Genomic DNA, 26,286 nt, shown 5'->3' on the forward strand with positions numbered 1-26,286 from the left:
TGTATGGAATGAGCTGCCAGAGGATGTGGTGGAGGCTGGTACAATTGCAACGTTTAAGAGGCATCTGGATGGGTATATGAATAGGAAGGGTTTGGAGGGATATGGGCCGGGTGCTGGCAGGTGGGACTAGATTGGGTTGGGATATCTGGTCGGCATGGACAGGTTGGATCGAAGGGTCTGTTTCTATGCTGTACATCTCTATGACTCTAAATGAACTGAGAAGAGCCAGGAGGGGGCATGAAAAAGCAGGAAGGATTAGTGAGAAAGTAGGGCCGGCCAGGTATAGTTTAGGGAACCTGTGCTTAGAGTCTGAGGAGATTGAGGAAGCCTTAAATGAATTTTTTTACTTTGGTTTTCACTAAGTAAAAGGACCTTGTTCTGAAAAAGAACTTCAAGGAGCTGGGAAACAGGCTCGAACAGATCAAGATTGATGAAGTTGATGTGCTGGAAATTTTGGCAAACATTAAGATTGATAGGCCCCCAGGGCCAGACCAGATTTATCCTAGGCTGCTCCGGGAAGTGAGAAAGAAGGTTGCTAAGCCACTGGTGAAGATCTTTGCTTCCTCACTCTCCACAGGTGTCGTACTGGAGGATTGGAGGGAGCCGAATGTTTTTCCTCTTTTCAAGAAGGGGAAATAGGGACATCCCTAGCAATTACAGACCAGTCAGTCTTACGTCTGTGGTCAGCAAGGTTTTGGAAAGTGTTCTGAGGGATAGGATTTATGACTATTTGGCAAAACATAGTGTAATTAAAGGCAGCCAGCATAGCCTTGTGATGGGAAGATCGTGCCTCACAAATCTTATTGAGTTCTTCGAGGAGGTGTCAAGACAGGTCAATGAAGGTCGAGTAGTGGATGCGATGTATATGAACTTCAGCAAGGCATTTGATAAGGTTCCCCATGGTAGGCTCATTCATAAAGTCAGGAGGTATGGGATACAGGGAGATTTGGCTATCTGGATTCAGAATTGGTTGGCTGACAGAAGGCAGAGAGTGGTTGTAAATGGAAAGTATTCTGCCTGGAGGTCAGTGGTGAGTGGTGTCTCACAAGGCTCTATTCTTGGGCCTCTGCTCTTTGTAGTTTTTATAAATGACTTGGATGAGGAGGTTGTGGGGTGGGTTAGTAAATTCACAGATGACACAAAGGTTGGAGGTGCCGTTGATAATATTGAGGGCTACTGCAGGCTGCAGAGTGACATAGACAGGATGCAGAGCTGGGCTGAGAAATGGCAGATGGAATTCAGCCTGGATAAATGCAAAGTGACATATTTTGGAAGGTCGAACTTGAATGCTGAATATAGGATTAAAGACAGGATTCTTGGCAGTGTGGAGGAACAGAGGGATATGAATGCTCAAGTGCATAGATCGCTCAAAGTTGCCACCCAAGTGAATAGGGATGTTAAGAAAGTATATGGTGTTTTGGCTTTCATTAACAGGGGGATCGAGTTTAAGAGCTGCAAGGTTTTGCTGCAGCTCTACAAGACCCTGGTGAGACCACACTTGGAATATTGTGTCCAGTTCTGGTCACCTTATTATAGGAAAGATACGGAGGCTTTGGAGAGCAAAGAAGGTTTACCAGGATGCTACCTGGACTGGAGGGCTTGTCTTAGGAAGAGCGGTTGACTAAGCTCAGACTTTTCTCTCTGGAAAGATGGAGGAAGAGAGGTGACCTGATTGAGATACACAAGGTAATGAGAGGCATGAATAGAATCAATAGACAGAGACATTTCTCCATGGCAGGACTGACTGGCATGAGGGGTTATCGTTTTAAGATATTAGGAGGAAGGTATAGAGGAGACGTCAGAGGAAGGTCTTTACGCAGCGAGTTGTGAATGCATGGAATGCATTGCCAACGGTGGCGGTGGAAGCAAAGTCATTAGGGACATCTGAGCGACTGCTGGACATGCACATTGACAGCAGTGAATTGAGGGGTGCATAGGTTAGAATAGGAAAAATCCTCAGCACAACATCGTGGGCCAAAGGGCCTGTTCTGTGCTATATTTTTCTATGTTCTAGAGACTCAAAGTTTACAGGAACACAAAATACTAACTTGCACTTCTTAAGCAAGAGTTGCATTCTGGCTTCTGCAGGGGCTGGAATTAGTTCAAGATGAATTGAAAGCCAGAGAGCATGCCACTATAACTTTAAGATATTGTGTTGAAGGCTTTGGTTCATGAGGTACACAGGAGGAGAGATAATCCCCAAGAGGTCAGGAAGTCCTCCAGATAAACACTGCAGTCGATCACTTTTGATTTCAATACAAGCAGGCTAATCCTGAAAACTTGGACATGTTTAATGACTTACAATAAATTGTCATGGTCAGTGAATGTATATTCACATGCCATACCCTGTAAACTGTACCATGAACCACACTACCTGTTCTGTTTATTACAGTCTTTTCAGTTGTCTGCCAGCAATTTCTATCATCACAACTTAAACCTCAAGTTCAGAACTTTATGCCTCACTCTCACACTGAGCATTATCTCAAGCCACACATTCATACCTCACAGCTTGTGCACACTCTAGTTCTTCAAAAGTGGCAGGTACATCATTCAAATATATTGCACTCTGTTTACTGACACATTTCCTCTCTCTTGCTGGGCCAGTTGGTGCACAATAAAAGGCAGAAGCAGCTAATTGGTGGGGATGCAGGTAGGGATGCCCATACTCATCTCCATAAAGGCACTTGCAGACCTAACCATGATGCAGCGTCTGATTGCTGACGTCTCTTGTTCCATTACAGAAAAAGCAGAGGACAGTCAATGCCTTAGTATTGCAATCGAACCTCAAACTCAAATCGTGTTATTTCTGCTTGATGTCAGGTAAGTTCAGTACATCTATTCTAGATTTCTTCTGATTCCAGGAAGGTTCCAGTCAATTGGAAAATGGCTAATGTGACACTCCTCTTCAGGAACGAAGGAAGACAAAGCAGGAAACTATAGGTCAGTTAGCCTCACATCTGTCACTAGGAAAATGCTGGAATCTATTATTCAGAAAGAAATAGCAGGGCAAATAAGAAAGGGTAACACAATCAAACAGACCCAACATGTTTTTGTGAAAGTGAAATTGTGTTTGACAAATTTTCTACAGAATATAACAATCAGAGTTGAAAAAGGGAAATTTGTAGATGTAGTGTACTTGGATTTTCAGAAGACATTAAATAAGTTGTCACATATAAGGTAATGCACAAGATAGGCGCTCACAGTATTGGGGTTAATGTTTTAGCATGAATTGAGGTTTGGTTAACAGAAAGAGAGAATCATGTTTAAGGGGTCTTTTTTAGGTTGAAAAGATATAACTTGTGGAGTGCTACAAGGATTAATCCTCGGGTCTCAATTGGAAGGGGCAGAGTGTAACGTATCATCGGCAAAACTAGATGCAAATATAGGTGGAAGGGTATGTTGTGTTAAGGACATATGGAATCTGCAAAGGGATATAGATAGGTTGTGTGAGTGAGCAAAAACTTGACTGATGGACTTTAATATAGAAAGGTGTGAGGTCATATATTTTGGCAGGAAGAACCAATGGGCAAGTTATAATTCAAGTGTAAAGAGACTCCAAAAAAGTGCAACCCAAAGGATTTGGATGTTCTCGTGTATGAAATACAAAATGTCAATTTCAGGTGCAGCAAATAATTAAAATGACAAATGGAATTTCGGCCTTTGTTACGGGGAGGCGGAGGGGATGGGGTTGGGATTTAAAAATAGAGAAGTGTTGCTACAACTGTACAGGATACAGGGGAGGTCACACCTGGTGTATAGTGTACAGTTATGGTTCCTGTATTTAAAAAAAGGTATGGAAGAAGTTCAAAAGAGATTCATTAGGCTGATTCCTGGGATGAAGGGGTTGACTTATCAAGAAAGGCTAAATAGGATAAGCCATTATTCATTTGAGTTTAGAATAAAGAAGGTGAACATATTTAAACATATAAATTTCTGAGGGAGCTTGACAGGGTAACTGTTGAGAAGATATTTTAAAATGAGAGAAATCTCAAACTAGAAAATATAATAAGAGAATAAGGGAGCCCTCATTTAAAACTGCAATATGATGAAATTTTCTCTCCCAGTGGGAGCTGAATATCTGGAGTTTTCTAAACTGTTTGGAGGCTAGATCACTGAAAGTAGTTAAAGCTGATATGGAAAGATGTTTGAAACAACAAGGAGTTGATAGCTGGTGCAGATCAGTCATGAATGGCAGGACAGCTGTGGGGGCCAAATGGCCAACTGATGATCTGTTTCCTTCTATTCTGATGAAATCATGCTTGAGAATATTAGTGTTCAATGGAGATTACAGACTCTCACAAAGATCCTGCAGTCTGTCCTTCAATCAGCTATGAAGGTTATTGAAGTGCTGCCTCATATGAGTGAAGCACGATTCTGTTTGTTCTCTCTCAAGGAATATTTAGTGGCTCTGTACTAAATGACTCAACAGGAAGTGCCAGGAAGAAAGGATCATAAAAGTTTTGGGTGCCCTTGAATATTGAGCCCTCAAGTTTGTGACTCACTGTTCCAAGCACGACCTGTGTAACTTTTCATGCCTGTGCAAGGATGTGCATAAATGTAAACTGGAATTGGAGACTGGCAGTGACCACACCCAGAGTAGATGGATTAAGTGTTTTCTTCTATCTGAACACATGGGCTCTACTCATAAACAAGGTGAGAATTTTGAAACGGCAATTGGACTAATCTGGTGATTTCACAGTACAAGATGAAGATACTTGCGCACAGGGCACACACATAGTGTCCAATTGTGTACAATACAAATCCTGATCAGAGACGATCATGATCATCACAGATTATAGATATTCACCACTATAGAGCACAAATTGTTACTGATGATTTTACAAGTGGCATTTGAGGCAACTGTCAATAAAAGAGAACCCTGGCTGCAGGAGGCCACAAAACTGATTTTCTCTTAACCCCCACCCATAAATATCTGCCAACATGCTCTTTTTTGCAAGTGCTGCCTTTCTTGTGTGATGCAGGAAATGGGGGGGACAAGGTATCCTCACTGATACAGCACTTACAATCTCCTACTGTATTTGCATAACACAGCTTGTGCTGCATTCATTGGACTAAGGTTCCCATGTCAAAGATCGATGTACAAGTATGCCAATTCACTCATTGTCAGAGTCCTCCATGTCCCACTATATGGAGAACTATGCTGAGGTTTCTAGGGCTGGATGCCTTACAGGATGGTTATTTGTAAACAAGGGCTACCCTGCACAACCATGGCAGATCACACCAATCTGCAGTCCTCACTTTCTCCTCCATTCTGCAACCCCTTGACTGAGGCCAAGCATAGATACGATGCTGAGATGGAAATGTGTTGCTGGAGAAGCGCAGCAGGTCAGGCAGCATCTAGGGAACAGGAGAATCGACGTTTCGGGCATTAGCCCTTCCAGCAACACATTTCCATCTCTGATCTCCAGCATCTGCAGACCTCATTTTCTCTTCATAGATACGATGCTGCTCATTCTTTGACGGGGTATGGTGCAGCAGACAATAGAAGAGGCACTGATACTTGTTTTGGTATTGGAGGGGTATTGTGGGTACTTGAAATACAGTGCAGACAGATTGTGCTATATAATCCTAGCATGTTTTGCTTTGTACAACTGGAGCAACAAGGGGCTATGACGGATGCTGAAAAGTTGGGAGAGTAACAACTGTCTTCCAAGAAAGAAAAATGATGTCATTGAGAATGGGTGGGGTTTTCAACCTACAGAATGGTAGAGTGATGCAGCATCAGGTGTAACAAGCCAGGACCTTAAACACCTCCCAGTCCCATTAGGTACGAGATGGTTGCAATGAGCATATGTTGACTGTCATTTTGTTACTGCTTGAAAAGCAAGCAGTTCCTCTCTGTTCCCAGAAGCAAATGCAGTTTCTCTTTATTTGTTTTGTTCTTCGCCTTAGACTTTCCAGCATGAGATGGCCCAACATGGGACAAAAGATGTCTGGCTACACTGGCCTTTGGGGAATGAGTAGCACCCAGTTAGGCACCCAAATACCATGACACTAAGGATGCTTCGCCACTATAATTTGGTTAATAAATTCCAATTAATTTACAAACATACACTTATATTTGCAATGAAGTGTCAGCTACACAACCGATATTTGCTGAGAAATGTGTGTGCACAGTGAAAGTTAGCTCCCGACTGACAGTGTTTGACCAGATATATGGCTGGGATTCGGAAATGGGAATCCCGGTGATCCCAGTAGTGGTGAGAATTGGCACCGGTGGTGAGAAGGATACTACAGCAAGAAGGACATCAGAGAGGCAAGGTACATAGCTACAGAGGTGAGTTTCAGAAAATACTAAGGAGAAATCTCACTGCGCCACACAGAGAGGAATTCTCAATGAAACTGGCATTTCGCTGATTTCTGGTAAAATTCAGCCCGATGTGTGAAAAAGTTTTTTTCTCAAACCACAGTTTCTTTTTTAGTGAATCAATTTAAATCTATGCTGTCTTTTACAAGTAAAAACTATTCTTTTTTCCTATATACGGTACTCCATCAAGGTCACTCATGGTTTTGTAAACTGCTCAAAGATCTGCTCCTAGTCTTCTTCTCTCCAAGTAGAAAAGTCCCAATCTCTAAATAACTAACCTTACGTAATTTTCCTTATCCCTGGAAACATTCATGTAAACTTCTTCTGCATGCTTTCAATGTATTCACATTCTTTCTATCCTGTGGTGCCCAGAACTGTGCATAGTACTCCAGTTGAGGTCTTATACAAGTTCATTGTAACCTTCCTGTTCTTGTACTCTATGCTCCTTTTCATAAAGGATGCTATGTGTTTTATTAACTTCTCTGTCCACCTGCCCTGCTACCTTCAATGATCGATGCACATAAACACCAGGTCTCTCTGCTCTTGCACCCTGTTTAGAATCTTACCATTTATTTTATATTGTCTCTCAATGTTCTCCCAACAAAAAATGCTTCACTTCACAGTTCTCGACATTAAACCTCATCTGCCACTTAATTTCCCACTCCAACAACTCGTCAATATTCTTTTGGAGTTCCTTGTCAGAGATTACAATGCTTAAAGTTTTGAATCATTTGCAAACTTTAAAAATGCTTCCTGCACACCAAAATCTAGATCATTAACATATGTTAGGACAGACAACTCCTGGAGAATTCCACTATGAGGAGAAAGTGAGGACTGCAGATGCTGGAGATCAGAGCTTAAAAATGTGTTGCTGGAGAAGCGCAGCAGGTCAGGCAGCATCAAGGGAACAGGAGAATCGACGTTTCGGACATAAGCCCTTCTTCAGGAATCATGCTTTCAATGTATTCACATTCTTTCTATCCTGTGGCGCCCAAAACTTGCATAGTACTCCAGTTGAGGTCCTGAAGAAGGGCTTATGCCCGAAACGTGGATTCTCCTGTTCCTTTGATGCTGCCTGACCTGCTGCGCTTTACCAGCAACACATTTTTGAATTCCACTACAAACCTTACTCCAGCCTGAAAAATATCCATTGACAATTACTTTCTGCTTCATGTCACTCAGCCAATTTTGTATTCATGTTGCTGCTGTCCCTTTAATACCGTAAGCTATAGCTTTCCCCAACTCTGTTGTGTGACACTGTATCAAATACCTTCTGAAAGTCCACATATACACATCAACAGCATTACCCTAGTTGAGTCATTTCTATTTCCTTTATCGTGCCAAGGAGCTCTAGATTTGTTCATCTTCCCTTTCCCTTTTGAGGGAATATACCTTCCCTGTACCTGAACCATTTGCTCTTTGCAAATAGCCTATTGTTCAGCTGCTGCTTTTCCTGCCAAGTTTTGTTTCCAGTTGTCTGATCAACTCGGATTTTGTGCCAATAAAGTCTGCACTTCCAAAGTTTATTATTCTTACTCTGGTATGACCAACATAATTTTTGATCATTATCCTGATCTTTATGATACAAAGTTCACTGTCCCCCAAATGGTCCCCAGTATCACGTGTTCTACTTGATCCAACTCATTCCAAAGAACCAGGTCTAGCAATATCTTCTTTCTTATTGGAATAACACACACTGCTGTAGGAAATCCTCCTAAACACAATCTAGAAATATATGTCCCTTGCTGCTAAATCAATAACCTATATATATAGACTGGGATAGTGGTAAAATTCCCAATTATTACCACTCAAGGCTGTTTCCACTTCTCTGTAATTTCCTTGCAGATTTGTTCCTCCATTTTCTCCCACTAGTTGGTGGACCATAGATTACACTGAGCAATGTGATTGTCCCTTTCTTATTGTCTAATCTCCAGGAAATTAATTCTGTCCAATAAGCATCTGAAACATTTACTTTCTCCAAGATTGCAATGTTTTCCTTAACCAAAAATTCTAGTCACCTCTCTCTTTTTTTATTTCTTATCTTTGCTGAACACCTTAGGGAGGTTACGGCATAATGGAATGTCAATGGACTAGTAACTCAGAATAGGCGAGAGTGAGGACTGCAGGTTAGAGTCAAGAGTGTGATGCTGGAAAAACACAGCAGGTCAGGAAGAATTGAGGAGCAGGAGAGTCGATGTTTCAGGCAAAAGCCCTTCGTTATTCCTGATGGGAAAACGTCAACTCTCCTGCTACTTGGATGCTGCCTGAGCTGCTGTGCTTTTACAGCACCACACTCTCGACACTAGTAACTCAGAATCCCAGATTAACATGTCATGGAGTCATAGAAATGTACAGCACAGAAACAGACTCTTTGGTACAACTCGTCCATGCCGACCAGATATCCCAACCCACTCTAGTCCCACCTGCCAGCACCCAGACCATATACCTCCAAACCCTTCCTAGTCATATACCCATCCAGATGCCTTTTAAATGTTGCAATCTTACTAGCCTCCACCACTTCCTCTGGCAGCTCATTCCATACATGTACCACTCTCTGCATGAAAATGTTGCCTCTTAGGTCTCTCTTATATCTTTCCCTTCTCACCCTAAACCTCAGCCCTCTAGTTCTGGACTCCCTACCCCAGTGAAGAGACTTTGTTTATTTATTGTGTCCATGCCCATCATGATTTTATAAACCTTTACAAGGTCACCCCTCAATTTCCGATGCTCTAGGGAAAACAGCCGTAGCCTATTCAACCTTTCCATATAGCTCAAATCCTCCAACCTTGGCAACATCCTTATAAATCTTTTCTGAACCCTTTCACAACATCCTGCCGATAGGGACATTCCAACAGTGGCCTAACCAATGTCCTGTACAGTCACAATATGACCTCCCAACTCCTGTACTCAATACTCTGACCAATAAAGGAAAGCATACCAAACACCTTCTTCACTATCCTATCTATCTATGATTCTACTTTCAGGGAGCTATGCACTCCAAGGTCTCTTTGTTCAGCCACACTCCCTAGGACCTCACCATTAAGGTCCATGTGTTTGAATCCCATTATGGTAGATCGTCAAATTTGAATTCAATAAAAAATAAATGAATAGCTAGGCTAATGGCAGCCTAGTAACCATTGTTATAAATACCCACCTGATTCAATAATGCTCTTTGGGGAAGGAACAATGCCTCCTTATGCAGTCTGGCTGACATGTGATTTCAGACCCACAATAATATAGTTGACTTTGAAAAGGTTTTGTGAACCATTCAGTTCAGGGGCTAATGGATGGGCAAGACTTGCCCAATAAGCAATGCCCACATCCCATGAATAAATAAAAACAACTTGCAACCAGGAATATATACCACCAAGCCTTTCCTTGAGGCAACTTTCTGTTATTGGTATAATATTAATATAGTACAAGGTAAAATACATTGATATCTTTATTACAGTGAAGTGCTCAAAGGGCACAGTATTACAATTGAAGTTAAATCAGTGTTTTATAAAAGCTTCATCGTAATTTCCTTGCTTATGAACTCTGTGCCTCCTTTTATAAGGTTGCATGGTCCTTATGCCATTCTAATTGCTTTCCCAGCTTCCTCAGTTAGAAACAAAAAAAACTGCAGATGCGGGAATCCAAAGTAGACAGGCAGGAGGCTGGAAGAGCACAACAAGCCAGGCAGCATCAGAAAATGGAGAAGTTGACATTTCAGGTCTAACCTTTCTCCACCTCCTGATGCTGCCTGACTTGCTGTGTTCTTCCAGACTCTGCCTTACCAGCTTCCTCTGCTGGATTCAATAAGTTGTGCACATCTACCCCAGGTCTCTCTGCTCCTGCACCCACATTAGAAATCTTTTAAAGCTGATTTTAATTGGTCTTACCTTAGCCATGCTGCCTCCCTCCCACTAGCCATGTGTAAATCACTATTTCGGTCCCTAGCTGGCCCAGCTCCTCACTTTATCAACCATTTACTATCTGGATGCTTATGGAAGATGTTGGGATTTTGTTTTATATTAGCAGCTAATATCTTCTCATATTCACTTTTTGCTGCTGTTATTCCTCTTTCACTTCCCCCATCTGAATACTCTGTATTCAACTTGCTTTTCACTTGTATTATCAACATGGCACTTGTTATATGTACCACTCGTAGCTTCAACTCATAGCTTGTTTTCATTCTGGGAGCTCTGACTTAGTAAACCCTGCATTTATCCCTTCTAAGAGAAATACCTCCACTCTACATAATCTACTGTCTCTTTAAAAGGTAGCTCAAGGTTCCATTACAGTTTTGTCTGCAAATCTTTGATTCCAATTTATTTCTGCACAATCCATTCTCATGCCATTGAAGTTGGCTTCCTCTCAGTTTTAAGTACTTTCACATGAGATTGTTTCTTGTTTTTTCCAATTTCAAAGTTAAACCTTATGAGGTCATGATCACCTTCTCACATAGTTCCCTAAGACCACAGGTAATAGGAACAGGGACGAGGCCATTCAACCCCTTGAGCCTGTTGCACAGTTCAATAGGATCATAGCTGACCCAATGTTCCTCACATCCGCCTTCGTGCAATTTGATTCCCCGAATGATTAAGAATCTGTATATTACCCCATTGATAATTGATCCACCTAAGTCCCCAGAACCAGATCCAGCAATATCTCTATTTATAGGACAGAAACACACCAATCCAGAAAACTTTCCTGAGCATATCTTAGAACTCTGCCAAATTTGCTCCTGAGAGGAGCAAATTTAAAGCATATAATTAAATGTTAAACAGTGTCAAAGAAGCATAAGTAGATTAGAAAAATATCATAAATTAGCTTGGTCAAATGTGGGGTAAGGTTTTTTTTAATTACAAAAGATACAGAGTCACCTTGTATAGACCACAAAAATAATGTATGGATAAATTGACACAGCTATTATCATATGATTTGCTACAATACAATAGCAATACCATCTGTTGCTTTCAGTGACTGCAAACCGTGTTGAGAAAGAGGATAATTTCTATTTTTAATTCTACTTTTGGTCACATCTAATCTTGTCAGCCCAGAACTGGAAATTAAGGTGTGATTTATGGAACGATAAGTATATTTATATATAGTAAACACATTGAAGCAACAACTTACAGGTACAGAAGGATTTCTCACACTGATGCTTGGGGTTGTTGCTCGTAGTGCTCCACTTGCTCCATGGTAATACTTAAAGCAGATTTTTGTTTCAGCTGGAAGATAGATTAAGGTCATGTTCAAGCTTTAGGAGATCACAATATGAAACATTACTTTTCATTCCAGTTTTTTTTCCCCTTCTGGTGGTTTGTACTAAACATGAGCTACATTTTGATTAATTTTATATGTATTCTTCATTTTAGAAACTTACGATCTCCCTCTCCACCCACCCCTCCCTGTGACATTTTAAGTTTTTAAAAATTGTTTTTTTCTCATGTGGAAAGGTTTCATAAGTGCTCATCATGTTCTGATACTTCACCCAAGTATCCATTGTTCACTTGTGAACTTTGACAGCAAGTGCCATTGGAGCATTTCACTGTGCAGTCAAATATCATATCATTCTCATACAATATTTACAAGCACAACCAGGAAGATCCCCAGTCAGCAGTTAGGGCGACACATCCTGGTAATTTCCTCCCTCTAATCTCCAGTGCATTACAAAGAAGCAGTGATATGCCAATCACAAAATACTGTGAACAAACATAATTAAGCACAAAGCTTGAACAGATATTGTTAAAAAAAATCTTTTTGTGATATTGTTTGTTCGTTGTCATCAGCTTCCCAGAATGCTGACTGCTATCAATTTCTGCCTTTGTCTTGTGCTGCCCTTAGAAACTGTAAACAACTTACTTTTTTTCAGATTCATTTTCTGAAACATTGAATATAGTGAGTGACTCCACAAAATTTATTTCTACGTAAGAATGATTTGTAATATGTTCACATGTGGAGACGTTCAACACAACACAGTAGTCCACTCCAGCAATGAGTCTGAGATTAACTTAAAAAACAATTTGACAGCAAAAAGATTAAATTTAGCTAAAAGAAAATCTATCAAAGATACCATTTATCTTTTTTTAATCTTACAAGGATTTTTCCAGAGCCAAGGCACACAGCAACATTAGAGATTGGGAGATTTATGAGGTGACATAAATTCATAACTATGAATTCCCAGAAAAAAAGTGTCCGGTAAAATGGAAGAGCTGTATTAACAGTTTCACTTGATTGGAATGAAGCTCTTAAATTGTTTTCTGTCATTTGCACTCTAAGTTAACTTTTGGCCCAGTAGCAAAATCTCAGGAGTAAGGATTACAATAAGTCTTTCACCTAAAACACATTTACCAGTAACTGCAGCATAATTCCCTTCACTCCCTATTGCTCAATTCCATTACATCAATGGTCCTCCGCATTTTAGTAAAAGCTCTAATGTTGGTACCTAGAACGAGCACCTGATACAGATATTAGGCTGTATTGCACATGGAAAAAGACCTATGCCTGTTTGAAAAACCCTCCTTGAAATTAAGAAGAACTGCCATATTCAGAATAATGTGTCTCCATTGCTGGAGGTCACTAGCAAGAAAAAAAAAGCTGCAAAAATAATGAATATGGAACCAGGAGGACCAAGACTGTGCCTCCCATCTCTACAAAATCACAATGAAACTTAATTAGCCACTTCAATTTCCTGCTTGATTACCCTTCTACCCATCCTCTCTCCCAATCACCTACTAACAACCCAGGGGCCATCCGAAAGACCCCTGCGTCTACCTTTGCCACGGTGAAACCAATTAGCTGCCACGGAATGTCTGTTTGACACCCACAGCTCTCCAATGATGAGTTGTTAAAAATCTATGCCCAATTTATGTTAAGCTTAGTACCTGGTTTGCACTCCTAGGACACTGCCTATTTTCACCCAGGTAGTTTTGAAGTTGCAAAGGAAAGCTAAGTTAAAAGATTTCATCTTTTTCACAAGAGGCCAGAGTTCAGAAGAGAATCACACAGATTCTTAATCCAAGATGTTAACAGATTCGAGGAACGTGACAGGAAAAAATGTTCTAATATCAGGAAAATTGCTAAGTTGAATGCGGCGCACAGTTTCATTCCTTTCAGAGTGATGCATCACGTGCTCATTCTTTTCCAGGGCAGACTGTATTACTGATGAAATAAGGTGTTTGACCCATGGCTCCTGATTTGCAGGGAGTATTAGTTACACACGTCTTGATGTGGATGTGCTGGTGTTGGACTGGGATGGACAAAGTTAAAATCACACCACACTAGGTTATAGTCCAACAGGTTTGTTTGGAAGCACTACCTTCAGAGTGAAGCTGGTGTTGTATGATTTTTAACATCTCGTGTTGTCACTGTTATTGCAGCATGGGTCCTGTTCAGCGTTTTCATAAGCAGGCTGAGCACAATTAGTCAGACCGACATCACAGAATTGTTACAGTGCAGAAGAAGACCATTTGACCCATCTCATCGGCTCCAGCTCTCTGAGCATTTTGACTTAAAGGCAACCTCATGCCTTTGTTCCAGCACAATATTTCTATTTAATTAATCATCCAATGCCTTCTTGAATGTCTCACTTGAATCTTCCTCCACCACACATGCATACATTCTGCAGAGTACAATATTTTGAAACTGAACAAGTTGCAAGATGTTGAGCATTTAGCTTGTATTTATTGCTCAAACACAGCCACTTCCTCCATTCTTCGCATATAATTAATAAAGCAAACAGTGATTAAAGCAACCTGGACAGATTTTGAAATTTTACAGTAACTTCTGTCCCTCATCTGAAATTGCTCATTTTCTCATAAATAATGACAATGTCATTAGCCTCAGTTAAAATCTGACAGACAAATATTTGCAATCATGGACTTACTATTTGCTTAAAAAAAAATGCTTAAAATTGAATATTACTTCTTATTCAAAAGAATCGGTTCCCAATCAGTTTTTCCATCCTAAACTGATTAAATATGCATCGCACCTTTCTGGATAACACTGGGGCTAAAATGTGAGTATGGCTGCATCTAACATCCATATAGGTCTGATGAATGCAACTAAATAAGTGTCTATAGATAATAAATGTGCATAGCATTCCTTACCTACAAGTAGATGTAAGATATAAAGGAACAATAAATATTGGCACTGAAAAAGAGGAATTTTTGACATGTCACTATGGCCTCCTCAGTTAATTCTCATTAATATCTAGGATATCAACACTTTTTAATCTTAGCCATTTGGTAATAGGGATGACTATATTGTGAATCATAATGTTCTCAAACAGCTTAAGGTTCAGCACTCTAATATGCAAGAAGTGTGATGAAAATCCTTTCTACACATTCAAACAGAACTTCCACTGCACTTCTGACAAAGTTAGGGAGATGGATCAGGAGCAGCTCTGATTTCCATCAGATCTAATGTGCATTTCATTCCAAGTAAATAACAGAGACTGACACTTTATTATCAGTCTGGACTTTGTATGTTACAATTGGCTTCCTGTTCATTCTGCCAGTGAGGAACATCTCAGAATACTTGTTAAAACTTTACTGATGAGTTAATCACATGTGTTGAATGCTATTATAATTTTTCTCAATTGAACACTTGTGAATGTGGCTATCTTCTGTTTATTTTTCAAATGGTCAAAAGATTTAATCACAAAATTACAATTTCCAGTGTTTCCTTCAGTTGCTGTACGTGATGTGTTTTATTCAGTGCAATGACCTTACAAAGGTCTTCCAGGTGGCCATGCACATGCATTATTTATCACAGGGTAAAGTCTGCACACAGCTTCTCAGATTGCTGCATTACTGTGGACCTGCAGAACCTAGCAGTTACATTGATTATATTCTTTGTTCCTTTGAGAGTGGCATAATTAGTGTTTTATTGTTCCTGGCTAAAGCCTGCCCCTAACATAACATGCCAAATCAATAAAATAGCTCTGAAACTACAGAACGCAAAACCTTCCAATAGTTGTTGGAAAATAAATGAAATAACAACTTTAGGGTTGTGGGTATTTTTTCTTAGTGTGATTTGACACCACTAATGAGAAATATTCACAGTATTCAATACATAGCATGGAATAAAAGCTATGCAATGAAAGTGTAATTCCCCTTACTGCTTAATTATTTCAACCCCCTTAAAAGAGGCTTTAATAAATCTTAAGTCTAAAGCCTAAATGTTTAGATCTACAGTAAATTGGACATTCAATCAGGAAAAGTGAGATTTATAATTTATATCTCTCATTGAACATTGAGATTCACCACTTGAATAATCTACACAGGAATCATCTCCACCTTTCACTTATATCAACATCTTCAGTGATCACAACCCAATTGTACACTGCACTAAAATCAACTATAAAGGTTAAGAATTAGTAGCTAAAGGAATAAACTGGACATTAAATCCAGAGTGCAGACCCATTAGGCAGTTGGTATTTCCTTCAAACAAGCACTTGTCCAGCAGCTCCTGCAACCAACAATGTCCAAGCCACATAGCCTTTCAATTCTCCTCCACATATTAGCTTCCAATGTTAATGTACAGGTTCAGATGCTAGGCAGGTCTGCAACCATTAAAATTGTACTTCGCTTATGCAGCAAACAAAGCAGGAATTTCCTACTTTGATAGCTAGACTATGAAGACTATGTACTTTGGCATGGACATTTCACAGCAAGTGAATGCAGAATGTCTCTGAATGAACATGAGCTACTCACATTTATGTCAACATTGCTGTTCTACAGGGAATCAGCTTTGATGACATGAGCTCCATAGCAAGGTTAACTCTACTTTCAATTGGCAGAGTACAGATCTCTCCGCCCCCACCCCCACTCCGGCCTATCACCCTCACCTTATCACCCTCACCTTAACCTCCTTCCACCTATCGCATCTCCAACGCCCCTCCCCCAAGTCCCTCCTCCCTACCTTTTATCTTAGCCTGCTTGGCACACTTTCCTCATTCCTGAAGAAGGGCTCATGCCCGAAACGTCGATTCTCCTGCTCCTTGGATGCTGCCTGACCTGCTGCGCTTTTCCAGCAACACATTTTCAGCTCTGATCTCCAGCATCTGTAGTCCTCACTTTCTCCTACATGTACAGAAGGCCATGAACATGCTATAGACTTTGCAGTCAGTAAAAGATTGATGTAGTCAATTCAGCCATCAGTAGCCACCTCTGAATACCCCACTTCTCTGAAGGAAATGCTGCCAACATCTGCATTCATGCATCAACATGAGTTTTGACATTTCAGACAAAGATTCATTTTATGGGCAAAATTCCATGCCCACCCTGGGTGGGCTTGCAGATGCTGAAAAAGGAGGGGTGGGTTCATAAAATTCTATCACTTTCTTTCCCACCAACCACCCACTCAATACTATCCCTACCATAATTTTACAAGCAGTGAGGGAGGCATGAAGAAGCCAATTCATCACTACTTGTTGCTTCCAATGTCATTTCACAATGGCAGGCTGAAGTCAGTGATTGGTTGGAAACCTGTGGCAGGTAATATTGCAGGGATCAGGTTGTCTCCTTTATGAACCACTACCCTCATGCTTTGGTCACACCCGCATTTCCCCATCCCTATTTCTTGTCCAACTTGGTACCTGATTCCTTTTGTCATTCCCTTGTCCAGGCCTACCAGTCTGGCCCCAGACATAATTCCACAATTCTCAATCCTCCTCCTCACTTTGATTTCTATGCAGCTCCAGTGAGCTGTCATTGAGGACTGGCTGCAGAACCAGTTGTGGCCATCCACTCCCAGTGGCAATGCAGGGACCAGACATTTGCTGGTCATTTGATTAACTGGCAATTCTGAGGCAGGATTGCTTGACCAGATGGGGTTGGAAGATTCACCACGAGTCCAACAGTTGATAAATTGTTGCAGGATAAATGGACTCGGCAAAATTGTTTCCTGCACAATTCTGTCGTTTGACTATGAAATTTTGAGAGCATTTGATTTGATTTATTGTATTCACATGTACCTGAGCACAGTGAAAAGTTTTGTTTTGCAAGCAGTACAGGCAGATCATAGCAATCCAAATTGTAAGAAATTATTAATTATCCTGGGTCATTTCACATGTTGGATGAGACAGAGAAAATGTAGCCAATATACCTCAGTCATCAGGGATAGGCAAAAACAATAGGTCCTTTAGATTTGTTCCCTGAATGAACTGTACATCAGCAATTTTTATGTTCACAACAAACATTGCCACAAGATATCACAGTGCCTTCTCAAGGTCTGGTCAATGGAACTATCTTGACCTACTTATCACCAGAGAAATGTGATCTGCCCAATGTTTCACATGCATTCACCTGCACTAAGTACTCTGAGGCACTTTCTTATCAGTGCCAGAATGAAGTTACAAGCCCCAAGGTTTCACTGTTCTAAATACAACACATTATTGTGCATCGATATCCCCGTTGCAAGCACTGATGCAAAATACCAGCACTACTCACCAAAGGCTGACCAAGAAAACAATGATATTTACATTGAAGCAGTTTGGAAGTTGCTGAATTCAGTAAATTATGATACAGCATTAATAATATTTAGGAAAGATGGAACCCACAACAAAGACTGGTTGCAGATCGACTCAGCAGAGATTACATCTACAATTGGAGCAAATAGCAAAGCCTTCCCAGTATATAACAGAATCCCAAAGCTTGGACAAGGAACGACTCGAATGGGTCAAGAGGTAGAATGGGATCAAGAAGGCCCCTATCCTAGCATCAACAAAGTTGCCCCCCTAAAAACATTAGATGTGAAGTACTCACTGACAAAAGTAAAATAGGTGTCAACATCAAACACAGCAACCCACAAAAATACCTGCTAAAAACTTCACATGCAGCATTCAGGGAAGAACCCTAACTTTCAGATTCAACTCTTTAGCAAAAGTTTCCCATTTATAATTACCCCATCCCAAAGGATTTAGTTTGTTGCAGGTCCACCATCATAGTGAGATGGAAGGATGCTAACTAGGGAATTACAGGTAATTAAAACTGCTTGGACATTCCTGTCTGCTATGATTGAGATTTCTTCAACGTGATTAGATGTTTAGCCTGTTGGTTGACAACAGAGATTTCCTCCAGTTAGCAGCAGAATAAAATCTCTACAGAGATTACCACACCTTTGTAGGCACATTTAAGTTGATTGTTGAGCACTAACATTTTGTTGCTTACCACAAAGTCGAAACTATTATATAAACAAAAAATGAATTATATAAAATTACATTTCTACAGATAATGTCAGTGAAAATTAAATGAATAAAAAGCACTGAGTACTTCTCCTTTTAGTGGCCCATGTTTCTGTGTTTAAAATAAATCTCAGAAAATGGGCTAATGTGTTTGCAGTGAGCGATGAAAATACCCAGTTGTTACTCATTAAAGTCCAGTAGGGCCTTTAAAACCAGACTTATGCTGTTTACAAATGGTTTTATGACTTTGCACATGACATTTGGCAATCTTCTGCCAACATAATTATGCAGCAACTTAGTAAGCAATTCTATTTTTAACATTTCATCTATTTCTAAAATACAAGTAAAGCATTTTTTGCTGTTTTCTTAAAATCTTAGTACTATCAGTCTTGATCTGATCATTTTCACTAACATAACAATATTTCATTATCTACCAGTTTCCAATACATTTAACCCATCCATTCAGAAACAACAACCAACATTTCAATTTAAAAATATATCTTTTGCACATGAATATTAAAGTTAATTTTAGTTGTCTCAAATTACAATCAGTTATGGAGCAATCTTTGACCTTTTGTAAACATTCTGTACCTTATATATCAGTACCCAGTGATTTGTCATTAGTACCAATGCAATGATTATGTGCAAACTATTCCTGTGCCACCTCCAGATCAATTGCTGTGTCATTGGACTGGTCTCTTCCAATTATCTAGACCAACAATATAATCACTCAAATGAGCTAGTATGATCCAATGATAGTGTCTCTACTTTTGAGTCAGGACATCCAGGTTCAAATCCCACTCACATTAAAGGTGTATCACAGCATATCAGAATAGATGGATTTAAAATATCTGTAATCACATCAACAAGATTTCCCTTCTGGTCAACTTATTCCTATAGTAAACAGTGCTCATTTTTAAATTATTCTGCATATTCTCTGACCACAGTCCCAAACTACTTTATTATTAACTGCTCTGTGTCTTAAATGTATTTTATCTATCCGCTTATATTTACATCTAATTTTGTTCTTACCCTCTGACATAAATCAGCATTTTGCCCCATTCCCCCTTCTTCTGTTTAGTGCCTTTCCTTCGGGAGTGCATTGTAAGATCTGAGTATTATCTGTTATCAAAAGGTTAGTGGAACACACTGAAGTTAATGAAATTCTGGATTCATATTAGAGTATGACTATGAATGAGATTGCAACCCTCAATGCATTCCACAAAAGTAAGGAAGTTGCCGAGTGACACTGTTGCAGATTACCATTCTTGAATTGAAGATACTGTCCCTTAACACGTGCAAACTTAAAACTGACTTTAGTAACATGTCTGTAAGAGAGCTCAGCATCTGAACATGGAACAAGGGCAGACCACTCACCCTTCAGGCCTGCTCCACCATTCAATAAGTTCATGGCTAGTCTGATTTTAACTTCAACTCTACATTTATGCATCCTCCCAATGATCTTTCATCCCCTCAATAATCGAGAATCCACCGACATCTGCCTGAAAAATATTTAAAGATTCTGCCCGCACTGCCTTTTGAGACAGAATTTTTTTTAAAAAACTTAGAGAATTGTTTTTCTATTTGTATTTTAAATGGGTGCACTCTTGTTTTTAAACTATGTCCCTCAGATCTAGATTCTCTCAAAAGAGGAAATACACTTTCACAATCCATCCAGTCAAGTCCCCTCAGGATCTTATATGTTTCAGTTAAGTCAGCTATGACGCTTCTGATCTCTAGAGGATACAGGCCTATCCTATCTAACCTTTCCTCAGAAGGCAATCTGCTCATTCCAGTAAACTAGCTGAGTAATCCTTCTCTGTATTTCTTCCAACACATTAATATCCCTCTGTAAATGACCAGTGCTGTGCACAGTATTCAAGGTGTGTTCTCAGCAATGTCCTGCATAACTGATGATAACTTCCCTACTCTTGCATGTAATTCCCCACGCAAAGAACATAACATTTTCCTGACTACTTGCTGTACCTGCATACTAACTTTCTGTGATTCACGCGCTAGGACACCCAGGTCTCTCTGTATTCAGAGCTCTGAAACCTCTCACAAGTTAGGTCATATATTCTTTCTGCCAAAATTATGAGAAACAATAAAATCCAGGCCAAAGTGTTTTGCAAAGCTGACGTGAAAGGAGACCAGTGATGAGGCTACAACCGTGGAATTGGCAGAACGAGATGGTTGAAGATTACACAGAAGTTCTTTTCCTCAGCTGCTAAGAATGCTCCACTGGATTTCAGCAAGATCCAAGTCATAGCACACAGGTTCACAGTCACAGAATCAGCAAGTTGGAACCGACCATTGCCTTACAGTCACCACCTATTTAAATGCCCACATTCCCAAGCTTGAGCTAATAATGGATCTAAAGTTAGTTCAGGAGTCTGGACATTCCCTAATGGGAGTGCATGATCTATAGAAACAGAAGATGCACTCTGTCAGAGATCAAGAGAAATAACACATTCAAGATAAAATTTAAAGGGCTGAAGAGATAATCCCAGCACCCACAGTAAAAACTAAGGTTGCAGATTGACAACTTATTTCATCATTGATACAACTAAGATAGATCTTACAAATTGATTCAGTTGTCAACTCAGCATACATATCACTAATCTTGATTAAAATGTCCTTTAAAATTCTGTCTGCTTTGCATAGAGTAAGGGACTAAACTCCATGCCCAAGATGGTTATGCATCACCTTTCAATGAACATGAACCAGATGTTATAACGTCCTGGCAGCATCTGCAGAGAGAAATCAAGTTATCATTTCAGGTCAAGTGACCCTTCCTCAGTTCTGGGGTCACTTGACCCAAACCGTTAACTCTGATTTCTCTTCATTGATGCTGCCAGGACCTCTGAGCTTTTCCAGCAATTTCTTGCTTTTGTTTTTGATTTACAGCATCTGCAGATTGTTCAGTTTTTATTTGTTATGGGGTCCTTGTGTGCTGCTGACTTACTTACAAATGATTGAACACAATGAATACACATGGCAAGCAAATGTTTTGCAAATAGGAGCCCACTGTGAGATGGGGTGAAGCCCAAACCACCATAAACACACTACTGACCTCATCTCTAAATGTGAACCTGCCAATGTGAAAATGAAATTTCAGCTTCTGCTTAACAAGTCACCGTGCCAATCATATTTCCTATCCTTACATTCCCACTAAATACCCAATTCCAGAGATACTATTTCCAACTGGGCAATATCACAGTGATCAGCAAATGTATGTTAAAAATAGTTGAAATCAAACTCAAATATGTTGTTAGGATTTGATCATCTATTTTTCAAGGCTGCTACAGTTCGCTGGTCTCCAAAGAAATAAAGAACACATTTCCACAGTTCCAGATCCAGCATAGAAAACTGCAACTGCAATATTAAGATGGATATCCAAGATTAACACAGTCTGCTTGCTTACAACGAGAATAAAGAGAAATTCTACAATTGAGCACCACAGGCCAATTTGCAGGACTCAGGAGTTGACTCTTTTCATGACAGTTAAGCAGTTGTGGAATGATTTCAAGCTATTTAAGATTAAATTTCAATTCCTTTTGGTCTTCTCAGTTTTAATTCCTGTTACAGGAGGGATTGAATGCTTTGTTGCAAGACATAGATAAAAATAGTAACCAATAAATTATCTTGGAGTATGTGCAACACTTCCTACGCCATATATTGTAGAATGTGAAGTCCACGGGCCAGACCTCCCCCCTGTTAGTGAAGCTAACACTGTACCAATAATATATGAAAGGTAGTCAATTCAGAATATCGGTAATATTCCACATATCAGAATTTTGGACATCAAACTAATGTTGGCTTTGTCAAGCAACAAATAATTTCTTAGAACTGTCTCTTTCTACAAAACTCTAATTCTTAGCCTCTCTCTATTTTTCTGACTGTCATACAGTCTGTCTATTTCTCAATGATTCTCTCACAACTTCTCTCATATTCTCATGATCTCTCTGTCACAAACCCTTTGTCTATTCTCTCTTCCTTTATAAATCTCTCTGGTCTGTAGGTTCCTAAAACTCTTTCGTTATGGTTTTCTTTTTTTTCTGATTAACAGTTAGTCATTTTTGAAGGTTAATGTCACAGCAAAGCAATGATTATCAATTTAACCAATTAACAAGAAGTGTGAGTTTTTTGATCCATATAAAAACTGTGCAGCTGAAATTATGCTAATGCTGTACTTCAGCATTTTCATGCCCATGCAAACTGTGCCAAAGCCATAGCGCAGTGATTACTCTGAAATATTAGAATAATTTTGCATAGCTGCAAACAGCTTTACCCTTGTGCAGGCACATGTGAATTATCTAGCCTTTGATTCTAAATTAACGAGATCTCTGCCCTCAAGGAAATGCATGTATATTAAGACAAGCATTGATTTCATCCTTTATTAAACTTTGAACTGGGTTTTAGATGTAAGCTATCATCTAGGATAGCGTGGGGGCAGGGAAACATTCTAAAAGGAACAAAAGGAAACAAAATGAGATGCATCAAGCTGTGAACAAAGTGGCAACATGGCCCTCTATTTCCAGGATCCAGAAATGAATAGAGAGCTTTACGAGGTAGGTGCAAGAAGGGTTTCCTGATACAATCCTATGTCACACCAGGGCATTGAGACCAAGTGTAAAAAATCTCCATGCAATGCTCATTACCTGTGGGAACTTGGGACAGGTGGGGAATAATATGATCCAATCTGATAGTGAAATAACACCAATAATGTTTTTTATTGCATGGATGGCTGTAAAATTGCTTTCCACAATTTCCACCTGATGCCCCTGCAGTTGACCCCCAGGCGAAGCCTGCTCTCACTCATAACTCTGTTTGCACCTCGTGGTAACCCTTACCCGAGAAACATAGAGCTACAAAATGCTATTACTCAAAACTACAAGATATTTTAGAACAATGGTATCTAATCCTTGTGGGCATAAGATTTTTCTTTGACTGTAAGTGCAATTGAGGATCTATCCTGAAGAAAATAAAGAGCAATTTATTTACAGTGCTACATAAATCTAAAACCAAGTATACTCTGTTTTTCATTTGTCCTCAACTCACCAAGTCTCAGGCTGACATCTGTGACTACACATTATCTGCCAGTGCCTTGGAGTCAGGGTTATCGTTTGAGTTTCCTAATCAATGATAGTCCATCAAATAGATGCTTTTGAGGTGGGTATGATACTTGGACTTGGTTATCTTCACTTCGGAGAACAGAATGTATGGAATCAAAGTAAACTTTCACTTTAAAAGTACAGGTTGATAGGAGTGCATATTTCTGTCGATTGATCTGACTTTCAGTTTAATATCATTTTGTATAGTGATTATCTCAAAATAAACTCCACAACTTTGTAAATCAAACACCTGATGGAATTTAGTAGCAAATGCAACAATGACGATCTGATGCAAACATAACAATTTCTTCCATTGCATCAAAGTCATGAAATCGCCAATTGAATTCCTTTGCTAACCTCCTCAGGTATGCACAGAGATTTCCTGGGTGGAACCATTTTTATTTGTTGTTGATGATTTTTTTTAGTATTTTTCCCAGACTCAGCATTGTTTATAATCGGGATACCATAGACACTGTTTCAATCTGAATGCAATCAGAGCACTGATCGTATTTCAGTCCTTTCCTTTCACGGTTCAGCTCATTCAATTTTGACATTATATCTTAGGGAACGTGAAATCAAGCAACTACATATTGTCTGACAGCTCACTGCTCACTTCACCCCTTCATTTAAGAAAAGTGACGATTTCAGGGGTCATTACCTCAACAAGATGACAGTGCAGTAGAGCTCCTGTGCTGGACCTCATCTGCACTGAACACCTTTCCTTTTGTTTTTGTCTCTTTCCTTGTTTTTATTCTTTAATTGACTTAATTACTTTATTTAATTACCTCGCTTTACTACCATCGCCAGCAGCAAGGAGTTCCAGTGTGGACTTGAGTGGGCTCAGCAGGGACTTCATGGCAGTGCGTGGGCCCAGCAGGAATCTCATGACAGTGAGTGAGCCCAGTGGGGATCTCATGGCAGTGAGTGGACCCAGCAGGGACCTTGTGGTGGTGAGTGGGCCCAGCGGGGACCTCATGGCAGTGAGTGGGCCCAGTGGGGACCTCGTGGTGGTGAGTGGGCCCAGTGGGGACCTCGTGGTGGTGAGTGGGCCCAGCGGGGACCTCGTGGTGGTGAGTGGGCCCAGTGGGGATCTCATGGTGGTGAGTGGGCCCAGTGGGGACCTCATGGCAGTGAGTGGGCCCAGCAGAGATCTCGTGTTGGTGCGTGGGCCCAGCAGGGTCCTCGTAGTGGTGAATGGGTCCAGCAGGGACCTCATGGCAGTGAGTGGGCCCATCACTTGGGCCCTTGTGGTGATGAGTGGGCCCAAGGAGAGCTTCATGTTGGTGAGTGGGCCCAGCCGGGTCCTTGTGGTGGTGAATGGGCCCAGCGGGGACCTCATGGCAGTGAGTGGGCCCAGTGGGGACCTTGTGGTGGTGAGTGGGCCCAAGGAGAGCTTCATGTTGGTGAGTGGACCCGGCAGGGTCCTCGTGGTGGTGAATGGGCTCAGCGGGGACCATGGTGGTGAGTGAACTCTTACTTACTTTTCCAGGATGAGCATGGGTTCTGGCATTGGAATCAGTAGCTGCTACATTGGTGGAGGTGACATCGGTGAGGTAGGCCCAGTGGCAAGAGATGATGCCTGAGAATCAGTGACTTTGCCATTCATTGTGTCTGGCACTGGTGGTGATGAAGCGATGGCAGAAGGGCATCAGGGCAACCTCAGAGGTGGGTCCAGTGACATGAGATACAATTCAGTTATGGTGGGTCAGGCACACGCAGTAATGAGGTGGTAATGGAGAAGAATCAGCCCAGTGGCAGAAGATGGTGCCTAAAGAGTGGCAGCTTCTGTGTTGATTAGGTCTGGTGTAGTTGGCGGTGAAGCTGTTGGGGAGAGATAGCCATGCAGTCGTTGATGATGAGCTGGCTCAAGATTGATTGACCCTCTTTAAGCTATATCTTTCTATTTGTTTCTTATCGTTAAAACTATTCAAAATGGCGTCAAATCATGGCACCCGCCGTCGAAAAGCTTTTCGCACCTGACAATAAAATCATTCATTCATTCAAATAGAGTCATAGAGTCATAGAGATGTACAGCATGGAAACAGACCCTTTGGTCCAACCCGTCCATGCCGACCAGGTATCCCAACCCAATCTAGTCCCACCTGCCAACACCCGGCCCATATCCCTCCAAACCCTTCCTATTCATATATCCATCCAAATGCCTCTTTTAAATGTTGCAATTGTACCAGCCTCCTTTCAAGTTTCACAATATCTTTCTGATAGGAAGAAGACCAGAATTGCACGCTATATTTCAACAGTGGCCTAACCAATGTCCCGTACAGCCGCAACATGACTTCCCAATTCCTGTACTCAATACTCTGACCAATAAAAGAAAGCATACCAAACGCCTCATTCACTATCCTATCTACCTGTGACTCCACTTTCAGGGAGCTATGAACATGCAATCCAAGGTCTCTTTTTTCAGCAACACTCCCTAGGACCTTACCATTAAGTTATAAGTCCTGCTAAGATTTGCTTTCCCAAAATGCAGCACCTCACATTTATCTGAATTAAACTCCATCTGCCACTTCTCAGTCCATTGGCCCATCTGGGCCAGATCCTGTTGTAATCTGAGGTAACCCTCTTCGCTGTCCACTACACCTCCAATTTTGGTGTCATCTGCAAACTTACTAACTGTACCTCTTATGCTCGCATCCAAATCATTTATGTAA

General features: G+C 40.6%; 1 protein-coding gene across 7 annotated transcripts in view; it reads right to left on the bottom strand.

Moving 5' to 3' along the window:
* Nucleotides 1–26,286, bottom strand: part of LOC122549923 (E3 ubiquitin-protein ligase HECW1-like) — a 462,631-nt gene that overhangs the window by 270,970 nt on the left and 165,375 nt on the right. For all 7 annotated transcript variants that reach the window (XM_043690154.1, XM_043690160.1, XM_043690156.1 and 4 more), the window contains one exon: nt 11,447–11,541. In XM_043690154.1, coding sequence (XP_043546089.1) covers nt 11,447–11,541 — 95 coding nt within the window. The remainder of the gene's footprint in view (nt 1–11,446; nt 11,542–26,286) is intronic.

This window comes from Chiloscyllium plagiosum, chromosome 5 (genome assembly GCF_004010195.1).
Source record: "Chiloscyllium plagiosum isolate BGI_BamShark_2017 chromosome 5, ASM401019v2, whole genome shotgun sequence".
Taxonomy (NCBI): Eukaryota; Metazoa; Chordata; class Chondrichthyes; order Orectolobiformes; family Hemiscylliidae; genus Chiloscyllium; species Chiloscyllium plagiosum.